Source organism: Odontesthes bonariensis, chromosome 15, assembly GCF_027942865.1.
Source record: "Odontesthes bonariensis isolate fOdoBon6 chromosome 15, fOdoBon6.hap1, whole genome shotgun sequence".
NCBI lineage: Eukaryota > Metazoa > Chordata > Actinopteri > Atheriniformes > Atherinopsidae > Odontesthes > Odontesthes bonariensis.
The window spans coordinates 5,746,353-5,759,711 of NC_134520.1; the positions used below are offsets into that span (position 1 = coordinate 5,746,353).

Sequence of the window (13,359 nt, forward strand, 5' to 3'; positions counted from 1 at the left end):
ACGCAGCACGGATCAGGCAAACAATCCTGTCACTATGTGTGGTAACAAGAAGCATGAAGAGCACGGTGAGGGGGTGCAGGGAGATTAAAAAGACAGGAACATTATGAGTTTTAAAAATACCACCCCACTATTTTCATGAATGTGACTGGATACAGGAAAGTTAGATGATGCCCACTGTGCATTTGACTTCCTCATATCATATTTACATAAAACAATTTTTGTATCTTTAAAAGCCCACGGAATTCACGTGATGTGTTGGTGTGTTCACTTTGAGCCATGAGGGATTTCTTGATTGGTAGATATATCAAATTTCTTGCAAGAACTCCTGGTTAAACAGATCCAAAATATTAAGAAACAGTATTAGAGGTGCAGTGATGCCACTCTTTGTCAGGCCGTGAGGATATTTTTGGAAATATCCAACATTTCCTTATTTTCCAAGTCATGTTGTTCCAGCAGGTTTCTACGTTTTACACTACTGGGCATGGCGCAGGCGTAGCCAATCATGTCCATGTTGGTGTCATATACATAATTGGCTCATGTAACTGGATTGATGCAAAAACTTGCAATAAGGTGCTAAAAGCATCGAGGTCTGTAACAGGCCTGATATCCTGACTGGTTTCCACTGAACTACGATGCTGTAAAAAGAAAAAGTATGGTCCGTTGTCAAGGTGAAAACGGTTCTGCCACAAAATGGAGGAAATGTGAGCTGGATCACAGGGCAAGAACAGAAGCATCTCAAGGAAAATAACATTTCTGGCAGAAAAGCTGCATGTGTGAAGTTAAATAAGATCGCCTGGGGTTTGTAAAATTTTGGTGAGTACAATTAAAGGAGCCCTTACCATTCATACTCACATCTTTACGTGTCATTGTAGACATTTAGCGGACATTCTGAGTATCCAAGATGTAATTTGTTTCATCACAGTGGTGATTGAGCAACTTTTGCAAGTAAAAACAAAGCATGCGTAAATGGATGAGGTGAGCGTCAGAATTTTACCAAAATATTCTTCAGATGGAGGGTTGTCCATGTCAAACAGCATCTTCTTGGTCAGGCGTTCTAGCTCATCCTCAGGGTGAGCAATGGGTGCACCGCCCTGAGAAACAGAGAAACATACAGAGGCTGGGGTTAACAGAGCACAACAAGGGGATGAGTGCAGCAAAGGAACACATAACATTAATGTGGCCCGCTTCAACTTAAAACTTTGCAAAAGCCAGACTTTACTATATGAAGATGAGGCACCGCTTCGAGGTCAAACAGAGCACACTCGCTGTAATTAACATTCATTGGATGGTCCTCAGTCAGCCTTTCCCCTCTGAAATATCTGACCCTGGCTCAGGCCCCACTGCTGTGCTGCCCAGAAGGCTTTCTTATGGGCAGCACAAGTATGTGGGCGTAAAAAAAACTGACCCTGACGAATCCTTCCGTTTGGAAAATAATAATAATAACAGAAAAGAAAGAAGAGGCAACCATTAAAAAAAAGCTGCTTGTTGATTGACTGATAGGTTGGGAAATGCGTTATTCAGACGTACCCTGAGCAATAAAAAAAAGGGGGGAGATGTATGCGGGGGCCTGATCTGGAATAGATTGTGGAAGGATGACATAACTCTCAAAAGATGCCTCTTCCCCTGCCCTCCTTCTCATCTTGCTATCTGACATCTGCCTGCTGTGTGTTTGTCTGGGGATGACGTGTTGTGCTTGACACTTTTCTGCCACTTATTCCAACCCCCCCCCCCCCCCCAAAAAAAAACCCTGCCCTATAAGCTCTGGCTTATGGTGCAATCCTGTCACAGGTGCTTGTGTGTCCTTTTCAGGCACCCTTGGGCCCTGAACTCAACTTTTTGCGGGCTGATTGGACCGAGCTTTTTCAGAAATGCTATGACGACCTTCCCTACATCTGGCGCTGGTTGGATCTTTACATTACATTTGATTTTCAATATCACAGCATGGCCAGATATCTGAGCTGACCTTTGAGGTGCTCCTAATTGTGACATCTGGGAGTCGAGTGAATGTCTGGCTTTGCACTCAAATATCTGTGGTTTACTCTGCCACATAAAGGAATCTGCATCATCAATAATAGATTTAATGAAAACAGTTTTGCAGTCAGAGTAATTACTCTGGTGTTTTTATTCAACCTTTGGATATATACCTGAAGCATAATGAGGTATCTAATAAGACCCTGTGTAAATTCACTCTCAACTCTCAGCCTTCAACAATGTTTTTGAGTCAAAATGTCAAAAATATTAGAGAATAGCTTTTTTTGCATAAATGTTTTCATCTAAAAAATTTCCCGATTCCAAAATAAAGCAAATCTCATAAATCAGAGGTTTTCAGAGGGGGAGGTTGGCCTTCCAAGACAGTTTTAGAGGAGGCTACAAGTTTTCCCAAAGAGATTCTACTATTAAGAAACCCAAAACAACCACCAAGAGACTAATCAACCACATTAAAACACAGACACTCTAAACAACCTTTACAGAAGATAAACAACCAAAAATAATAGCACAAAAAACAATAGAGGACTCAAAACAACTACCATAAAATGCAGCTAAGACACTAAACGACAACCGAGGGACTCAAAACAACCACAAAGAAAGACAATTAAAAAAAAAGAAGAGTGATAGAAAGTGAGTGTTCTGATAGACTGAAAAATGACTGCTTTTCATGAGTAAGAAACTACTCTTTGGGCTTTGGGTGGGCCTCTTTTTAAAGTGTTTAATGTACAATGAACAGAGTCAAACCACAACATTTGCTTTTGGCTTACTTTGTGAGAGTCCACGAGATCAAATCAAATAATCATAACTGCTACAAGTATCTAAGAACTGAGTCAAATTAGGGGGCGTCTTATTCTAGCTTTGTCAGAAGGGAGGTCATCATATGAAAAACAACATACAATTTGAGCTTATCTTAAATTGGATGGCAGCAAGAAATCTCAATTTCAGATGACATTTGAGACTCAAACATTACAGGATTTCATGTAGTTACCTGGGTTACCTCAACTTTGCTGCTTCACAGCTGAAGCAAGGGGTTCATAGAGAGACTGTAATACCTGTAATATTCCTGTGATAGTTCACAATTATGTCTATCATTCATCACTCATTGTGCCAATGCAGCTGAAAATAAGCCCCAGAATGAAGAGTCTTCTGTAAAAAAAACAAAAAAAAAACACTTTGCGGGTGGCATGATTATATAACGTGGCTGGGGAATTAACCTGGGGTGACCTCACTGTGCTCAGCTGCTAGCACTGACTGTGTATAAAAGACCGACAAAGTCATTCAGTATCAGATGTGAAGTCAACAAGGAAGTGCCTTAAAGTGCAACAGTCGCAGTGCATATACAGTCGCTAGTTCCTGCCTCCAAAACATCTGTGGCTCTAATGCAATCCCATTCAAAGAGTGCCAACTTCTCTCATGAAATGCAAAGTTAATGTATTTTTGTGGTGTCATTAATTACATTCACTCCTTCTGATCAGGGTGGTGGTGATTATTCAAAAACTGTTTCAATAGTTCAACAAATATTAGGTCTCAAAAGTAATTATCCAAACAGGTTTCAAGGATGACTCTTCAGTTCTGCTCTTTAGTCCAAATATGGTTGCATCAAACTCCAATAAGAGAAAGATAACATGCTGAAAGCTAAAGTTGAGGCTTCAAAATGGCAGCTAACACACTAATGTGTAACATCATGGTTAATGTCCATCTGTTTTATGCTGTTTTTGGCTGCTACAGTCAATAATTTGAAGTCTTTGAAATTAATTTGAAATTAAAAAGGTGACTTTTGTGGCTTGAGTCAAGTGTGTGTGTGTGTTTGTGTGCGCGCGTGTGTGTGTGTGTGTGTGTGTATTACAAAGAAAACTGAGCGCCAGGATTGTTCCAGAATCTGAAACACTTGAGCCAAAAAAAATGGTGTCGTGAGAATTTAGAACGGCAAGATAAGACAGAATAAAGATGAAATATATCAACTGAGAAATATTCATGAATTTTGAAAAAAAAAAAACATTGTCCCAGCATCTACGATGTAAAGATGTCATATATTATTCAAACATGCATGTTTTGTATTGTTAACGGCGTGCTTTAAGAAAGCTACAAGCAATGTGGTTTCACTATATGGCTGCCTTTTTGTAATCTGCCTTCTGAACAGTACGGCAGCAGGGTCAGTTAGTTTAAATTGTGACAAACTGGAAACATGTTTTATTAACAGTGCAACAAGGCTCAGTGCAGGCAGGTATGTTTTCGGCTGATTTCAATGTTCACTAAAAGATTTTTAGTGGGTAGTATTCTTAAAGGTAGGGTAGGAGATCCTGGATTTTGAGTCCAGCGAAGCTGCATTTTGAAAATACACAGGTAAAAAGTCCCAACCCTTTTCTTCACTTTTCCCCCGAAGGCACGCCTCTAGAGTACATGAACGCGCACGAGCACGAAGGTGCACGAGCGCTGTTCTGACAGCAAGCATCGATCGTTGCCGTATTTAGTATTTAGTATTTAGTATTTAGTTTATGCTAACTATACGTTTAATAATGCTAGGTGCTAGCCAAGCTGGCTCTAGTTTAGCTTCCTGCCAAGCTTCTGGACGTTCACGGAGCAGGGTACGCGCACAGGGAGAAGGAGGGGGAGGGAGGAGCAGATCTCAGTTTGATAGACGGCATCAGTATCCAATCATTGTGAACGGTCCGTTCACAATGATTGGATACTGTTTTTCCTAGATTGTACGTTCTAGAGGCCACTAAAACTTTTCATATTTGTGTCAAAACTTTTAATTAATTGGTTGCAATGGGGGTGTGAAGAGTATTTCAAGCAATATGTAAAAAAATGTTCCAGAAAAAGATCCCCTACCCCGCCTTTAAATAGGATGGGCTTTTATATTTCTGTCTAACAAAGTGAATTTTCTGCACAGGCCACTTTTTTCCCACCAATTATACGGTTTAAGAGATATGCAATAATGCAGTTGTTTAGAAAAACAAGCCATGAATTAAAAAGTTAATTTGCATTAATATGACAAACCGTATGTCAGTCCAACTTTCAAGAATAATGTAGCTGTAATTTCAATAATACATTAAAGATGGTTTAGAGAAACACTGAGCTCTGCTTACTGTCCACAGTGTATCAAGGAGAGTCAAAATTTTATGATGCATGGCCTTTGCTTGGCCCAGCTCAGGAAGCAGCAGGCTGATAATAGAAGCCCAAACAGTAGGGCTCATTAACTCTGAGGGATCAACACCCTGGATGTGAGAATCTGTCTGCCATGCAGGGGCACTCTACAGAGAGCAGCTGGGCCTGAGCTCACAGATTCTTTGGCACCTCGTGCCTCCTCAGCCTTCATTGGCCAGGATCACGTGATGGAGGTTTAGGAGGAGATGAAAGAGAACATTCCTCAGTGGTGGGGTGTTCCTCTGTTCTAACCTTATAAATGCATTCTCTTAATAATACACAATAGTCAAAGGTGATATGCAGAAAGGGGCTGAATTCCGATACAACAAGCTGTACAAAAAAGAAAGCTAAATCAAAGTGATCAGTGTTTCCCTTACATAGTTGCCCATGTTTTGAACCCACTGCTCATCATGCCTGTGTGTTTTTCGTTTAGGACACTGAAGTACACAATTTAACACTGTTTATCTTAGCTCACATCAAAAGCACATTGGATGAGGAACAAAATACTGCTATTACCAGAAACAGACTTTGGAGTTTAGCTTCATTTATATCTTATCCACTCTTTGACACCCCGCAGCAATGCACTGCCACAGAGTGTAAAGCGCCTTGTTAGGGAGTCTTTTGTGACAGCATGGAATAATTTTTCACTTGAATAAGAGAAAGAAATTGCTTCCCTGCGTGCTTTGTGATTGCTTCGCAGTTCCTGTTCAGCTTTTCTGAGACAACAATGGAAACCATAAAGCAGCTATACGTGCTGGAGACATGATTTTTCCAGTTAAGTCTGCTTCAATTCAGTAGATGGTTTGCCTGTGCCCTCAGGACACTCAGCCCCACTTTCATTTAAGCCGGTGCTTAAATTTAGTGGTGAATGGGTTAGCAGTGACACCTATTTTCCACTGTCATGTACACGGAGGGTGAATAGGTCATCTGCTCCCTGAAATACATCCTGATGAACCATCAAAAGCCCTCAGCCGGACGGATGATTTTGTGAGTGTAGTTAAATGCCACAGCACTTAAAATCAAAAACAACAATAACATCTGGAAGTTGACTGCTGTTGCGTGCTACCTGATGCAGCAGGACAGAGTCTGGGAGCTGATCACCACCCGACTGCCACATCTATGAATAAAGCTGTGTTCACCACCCACTGTGGAATTGGCATTGTGTCAGAACTGATTAAGTGAGGAGTGGAGTGGGGTGGGTGGGGTGAGGTGAGGGCTGGAAGGCTCATGACATGCTCTCACCTGATGCCCTGACAGCATTGTGTCCCGCTATGAACAAAACCTCAGGCTCCGTCTCTCCTGCTCCCACTGAAGTGATAGAGAGTGAACAGCAGAGACAACTGTTCTCAGGGCATCAAATCTACACCTTTGTTAGAGGAGGTGGAACAAAGGAGTGCAAGAGAACAAGAGGCTGCAACTATTTACATACCATCATCTGCAGGTTTCATCCTACACATCTGTAGGATTAAACATGGCAGAGGGTGTTAGCTCTGTCTGTCACTGTGATCATGCAGCATCACTCTGCGCTAATGTGACGAGGATGAAAATAGTTTATTGATCCGATTCTCCTGATGTCTGGATCCAGACATACAGACGAATGATATGCATTCACAGATTTTTTTTCTTATTTGACTAAATGTTTCTATTCTTCTTGCATTATTACATACAATCCTAATCACTAGATAAGTCCGTGTATTTCTGTGGTTAATAGTTGATTTATCAATCCTAGCTGCTAATGCTCTCCCCCATAACTGGAAGTTTTTAAAGGGGGTTCATTAAAAAAAATAAGAAAAAAAGTGTTTTTGTGCATATATTTGAGTGTCTGAAGTTACTACCGGCTCAAAAACTCCACCCCCCAAAACACACAATACTGTCATTTTGTTGGGGGGCCTTTGAGTTTGAAAACATTTCATTCAGTGAGCTGCTCAGATTTGTAGGTTTCTACAATCACACTTTCGCATCTGTCACTGTCTGCACCATCAGCAGCTCAACCATTACTAAAATAAACATGCCAATTTCGATGAAAAATAGCCCATATGAGCAACCCTTCTTAACGTTAGCCTTAAACAAAACACAGAGGAATAGAGCGTCAGTGAAGAGCGGGAACTGAGGAGCCAATATGTGATGGAGGAATTACTATGCGAGTTCTGACTGGAGCACAAAGCGCTGGCTGGCTGTTGTGTTCTGTGGCGCAGTCTGTGACTGAACTGCAACATTTGGTGAGTGGTACACTGAGCTCATTTTTCTCTTTATGCTAGTGTTAGCTGGTAGGCTATTTACTGTATGCTCTGTCAAATGGTAATAATGAATAATCAAAATCTCAAAAGAGAAGAAGAAGGGGTGGAGTGGAATGAGTGGGTCACTCCACATCCTAAAACATGCTGATGTGATTAGAGCTGTAAATTCATAGTTGAAAAAGGAGCTTCTATACTGCTTTTCTGTGGGAACTTTAACAAAGAATGTCCCTTTCAGACCTCAGGAGATTGTATCCTTAATTTCCCTTTGGGATAAATAAAGTTTCTATCTATCCATCTATCAAAAAAAAGAGGGTATTATGTCGTCTTTAACAACTTGCTCTGGGTCATGTGATACATTCAGAATTACTTTAGCTAGCAACTGTTACTTGGGCTTGGTAGCTTCAGAAAGTGCTGACTTTCCCAATCAAGGTTATGGCCTGTGGACTTAAATGCTCTTTACAAGGGAAACTATTAACTAAAGTAACTGATATGATCTGAGTGCATTGACAAAAAGGCTTACGAGCCTGTGCTGAGTTCAATGGTTTTCAACAAGAGGACAGAACATTGGGCCTCATGCAACAACCGTTCGTACGCACAGATTTGTTCTTAAATCGTGCGTACGAGTGATTTAAGAGAATTTGCGCATTCACCAATCTTTTCGTATTTTACGTTTTCTTTCAGGTACGAACAGAATTTACGAGTGATCCAGACCTGTCGTAGGAGTTTCGTAAAAAAGTCAGCTGTTATTCCAATCAACTTTGCTTGACTAAAGGATTGTATATTAAATTACTTTGAAGCAAACATAAATAAATATATAATTATACCCCATAATGATGATGACATTATTCTGTTTGACTTAAATTATGCACTAATTGAAGGTTAATTTGAATCTGTATATAACAAGGTCAATGGGAAGTGTAACCAGCGGCTGACTTGCTACTTTTGGATGCCTTAGCGCGTCAGGCTCTTGGAAGAGACGGTGTAGATACCCATGCGGAGACAGACGAATGGCTGACATCGCAATTAAGATTGCCAAGGACTGTGATGCTGCAAATATGCAACTTACTAGAGCCACAACTCCAGAGAAACACGCCGATCAAACCCAATTCCACCACACGCCCAGGTCCTCAGCTCCCTTGGATTTTTGGCCACTGGAACCTTTCAGAGGGAGATTGGAGACAGATCGGGTGTGTCCCAGTCCTCTGTGAGTCGTGCGCTCCCCTTGGTGATCAAAGCTCTCATCAGTTTATCACCCATGGTACATCAAATTCCCATACACCGCTGTCCAACAAGTACAAATTAAGAGGGACTTTCATGCAGTGGCTGGACTGCCAAACATAATTGGAGCACGGGACACATATACGCATCGGAGCACCCGTGCCCCTGTCGTGGAGCGCACTGAGCTGAAGGCCAGGTGGGTGTGTCTCGATACGGGGGGCAAACTGCTCTATAGCCCAGAGAAGGCATGCCAGATTTGCACAATATTGCCATGAACGAGGGCCTCCCACTACCTGAACCAGAAGATCCCCTCATGGACCACCCCATCAAAGTGCCATCATGATGAGGTAACAACTGATTACACAGCTTTAGTTGCAGTCATCGAGTGCCTGCCCATGGCGAGCCTTTTTTTTTTTTTTAAAGCTATTTTCATATTAAACCATTTCTTTTTTTTTTTTTTTTTTCGGTGACATTACGAACCACAGGTGACATGGTATTAACAGCACTCGTAATTGCTTCCCATTTCTTCGCTTTAGCAGATCCCGTAATTACACTGCTGACACTGCTAAAAAATGACAGATTTTCCTTTTTGGATCTCTGAAAGCAGAACTTCAATCTCAAAGCCCGTAAAGTTGTTCTTTATGCGCCTTGATTCCATTCTCATGACTCAACATTCAACTTTTCCTGGCACAGGAGCGAGGAAGCACTGCCTTATATGGTATAATTTTGGGCGTGGAGTATGCAAATTTACTATCCTCGTGCACGTGCCCCTTAAATACGGACGTGTGGGATTCATCATTTACGCAGGTCGTTTACACACTTTTTCTGAAGTTAAGAGTGTTTGTTTAATCTGACTTGGCGTGTTCGTATGAGACCTTCGTACGAAAAAAGAGAGAAATTTAGAATAAAAATACGAAAATGTTCTTGCATGAGGCCCATTGACTCTCTGTAACAGCGGAGATTTGCTCTAACGTGGTGCAGAGACGAGTAAGGCTTTGACACGTTCCACTCATTACGCTAGCAAAAGTGGCCCTTTAAATAGCATGCGGAATGTCTTAAAAATACATCCGAAACTTCAATTTCAACTGTATTTTCCTCTTTTTAAAACCAAAAAAACACATAGAATATTACTAGCACATCATTATCCAGAGATTGTTTTAAAGCTATGTGTTCATTTGTCTTAAAAAAACTACTGAGATGAATTTCATATAATTTCACAGAAAGCTAAATGGACTAAAGTTGAAGTTGTTATAATTTACTGCAGACTGGGACAACTTTTGTTACAACTGCAAAATACGACAGTGGCCTTGGCAGAGAAGAAGCTCCCTTAGCTTTGTTGTTCATAGTGTTCTTTTGAGGTGAATTCACATTTTTGTTTAACTTTTAAAGAAACGTGAGTTGTATTCTCATATTTAGGCGAGTCTTTTTTTTTTTTTCCTCATTCCAAATGTAACACGCAAAGACTATGACATCGAGAGCAATTGCACAAACCAGTGAGCTGAATATGATAAAAAGAAGTGGAAAACACAGTGAGGAAAGAGCACAATGAAAGACAACAGCAACACAGGACTAATCTGTGTCTCTAAACCTGCAGCCATCGTTCAGCTTCTATTCGACTCACTAAACACAACCAACCAAAAGTAGCTGTCTTACCTTGAACAATAGCTCAACATTTCCTGCACGATCAGCACAACTGAGGAGGACATAATCACTCACCAACATATTTATCCACAGATTAAATGATGATGGACTTTATACAGAAAGGCTATGTACCGTCAGCAGAGCAGCAGGTTTAAATCAGGCTTTTAGGAGGGGTGCTTTAGTCGGCTCACAGTCCAACATCCTGGCTTTTAACTTTCACTAAATCGCAGCTGAATTATCTGAAATGGACAGAGGGTCTTTGAAAGGGAAATGCCTTATTAAAGAGTAGTCATAAACACAACAACAACAGCAAATGGACAGTTGCATTAGTAAAGGTTCATGAGGGATTGATTTTTAAAAAACATTTTTTATTGGATTGGAAATATCTAAAAATAAGCATTTGTTGCTGCAACACTAAATGAGTGATTATAGCAGCTTAGGCGACTCCATTTTACTAAAACAATGAGAGGATTGCTGGATCAGTCACACTATCCTTTCAGTGAGTTAGTGTGTATTTGTGTATTTGCATGTGTGCATGTGTGTCGATGGGGGTTCTAGAATCAAACGTGCGCTACACTCTTGAAGACGCTGTGTATTATGAGCTATGCAATTATATTGGATGGCTTAATTTTTTTAATTCCAAACTGCATGTTCAACAAGTGGCCTTTACGTCAATGCCCCGGTGACACAGGACAGCGCTTCCATGGAAACTTTAGGAGCACCTGATCACTGATGATTTATTCAGAACACTGACCAGACTGAGTTAGAGTTGAAGAGGACGCCTCTTCTGGCAGGTACGAAAAAATAAAACTAACACCTTGATTGTGGGCAAAGTTGCCTTCTCATTTTCTTTTTACCCAAGCAGCTACGTCATTAATTCCTTTTTAAGCAAAGTGCATGAAAGGCAGAACATGTGCATGGCTTTATGTAATCCAGCTGATGAATTTGCCGCTTGCCATGTTAAACAGGTTACGAGTAATCTGTACTGCATTACACTTTGAGAGGAACCATCGCGGCGCCGCAAATGAAGCTCAGGGCCACGTTCTGAGGAGGCACAGATAAAGTGTACATTCTCTCCAAACAAAATAGGTCATGCTGTTTCAGCTCCAATTAAATGGTGAGGAAGAAAAAAATAATAAAACAGTCAACTGAAGAGCAGCTGTGTACAGAGCAGCCGGCGATAATTAAAAATCATCTAATTCCAAAACTAACATTTTCCACAGCCATTCAGATCTACGCTGTAAACTCTATTCATGTAAAGGGATCAACTTCAGAGTGTTCACAGACACGTAATGTATGTAGAGGGGCCTTTCAGTGTGTGTTAGATGGTGCGTGTAAAAACTAGGTCATCTGTTGGGAACTGACACATTCCCCTGCAAACAGATATTTGAAAATCTGAGAGTGCAGCGAAGGGGTGCCACGAGCAATCTAAAAAAAAAAAAAACAACAACAACAACAACAAATGACTGCACAAATTGTCGGGACTGAGATGAAACTTATTTGGCATCTCTTTGTCTACCATTACAACCCTGTGAATGGAGCAAACTCCATATTAAACAGGATGCAGGTTTCCCTGGTTTTGGGTGAGAGCTCAAAGTAATTTCCCTGCTACTTCCTCATGCGGTAGCCTGAATCTAAATTTAAGCACGTGTGGTGGACATAATGAAGACTCATACAGGTTATCTCCTCAAATCGATGTATTGGCAACCTGTGCTTCCCTTTTGTAACACACAGTGTTGTCCACCTCCTGTGTAATTTCACCTCCCAGGCAAACCAAGACGCATCCTTCTCCTGTCCTCCCTAAACAACTGCATGGTTTATGTGAATGACAGCCTGAGAGATAACTCTTGACCAAACACTACCGCTGAAGCACCGCTGCCAACATTACACAGAGGCCAATCGGCTCAGGGATGCTTGTTTGATGAGGGAGAAGGGGGGGGGGGGGGGTGGAAAGTTTAGAAAGTGCACACGTTTCATGGACTCCAATCCAGCGGAGGATTAAAGGCTCCCATTTGTGGAATCAGGAGGATGTGAGGAGGGCAGAGAGGAAGAAAGTTTCAGCAACGTTCCAAAAACAGAAAAGTTGTTTGTGTGCCGAGAGGAGACGGGAGACCATGCAGAGGAGGAGCCAGCAGGGGCCACTGTTTATGCAGTGGCTTTGACTGAACCATGCCTTCCTGTGAATTAACTGCTGAAGAAGATGCTTGGATCGATAAAGAGCACCCTCGGGGTCAGAAGGTGTACATATCTCTAAAAATAACAGGTTTAAATCATTCTTTTATTCTTCAAGATGCTGTTTTATTGTTTCAGTTCTGCGTTGGTAAGATAAATGCCAGTTAAATCTGCTTCTTCATCTACGATGAGGATTTCAAGTATTTGACTTCACAAATGAATCACCAGTTTGAAAATTAGGATGAAAAACCTGTTTTTATTTTATTTTTTTTTAAACTTTGTTGGTTTTATATATACTTACTATTTTCTTTAAATCTTAAATCAGGTGGAGGAAATTTCTCATTCCACCGTTGCATACTGTGTTTCTTCATCTTCATTCGTGTCTCAAGTCACTCAAAAAGCCTCACTTTTATAATCTGTAAGCTGGTGTAAATACGGGACTTGCACTCTGTAGCTACTTTAAGGATCATTTCAAATCTGAACCATTAAGACAACACAATGTAAAAAACAACATAAGAGCTGGTAACCATTTACTTTGTGGTCTTTCATCAATTAAAATGTCAAATGCTTTCACAGCTTTTTAGCCTTACAATGAAGACTGCATTTGTTTCAAGGCCTCAAGTAGGAGGTGGGTTGATGCTGAGGGAGCTGAGTAAATGCTACTTTGCAATTGGAGAGGTGAGTAAATGCCACTATAGCCCCACGAAGTAACACAAACTCACCACAGTTAAAAGCTACTGAATAATATCCGTACTGCAGGATACAAATCTGCATCTTATCACTGCAGGGCCGCGACGAGAGGTTGAAAAACAAGAAAATATGCTGCTCAGACATTTTGGACTGAGGGGCTCACTGAACTGCAGTGACAGATATCGATCCGCCCGGTTATTTACCAGCTGTGCTGCTCGTCTCAGAGGGGGCACGAGGAGAGCAGGGTGGCAGGGGGTATTATTTA

General features: G+C 41.1%; 1 protein-coding gene across 2 annotated transcripts in view; it reads right to left on the reverse strand.

The window, feature by feature from the left end:
• lpp (LIM domain containing preferred translocation partner in lipoma) overlaps positions 1–13,359 on the reverse strand; it is a 176,730-nt gene that overhangs the window by 46,307 nt on the left and 117,064 nt on the right. For both annotated transcript variants that reach the window (XM_075484837.1, XM_075484838.1), the window contains one exon: positions 995–1,091. In XM_075484837.1, coding sequence (XP_075340952.1) covers positions 995–1,091 — 97 coding nt within the window. The remainder of the gene's footprint in view (positions 1–994; positions 1,092–13,359) is intronic.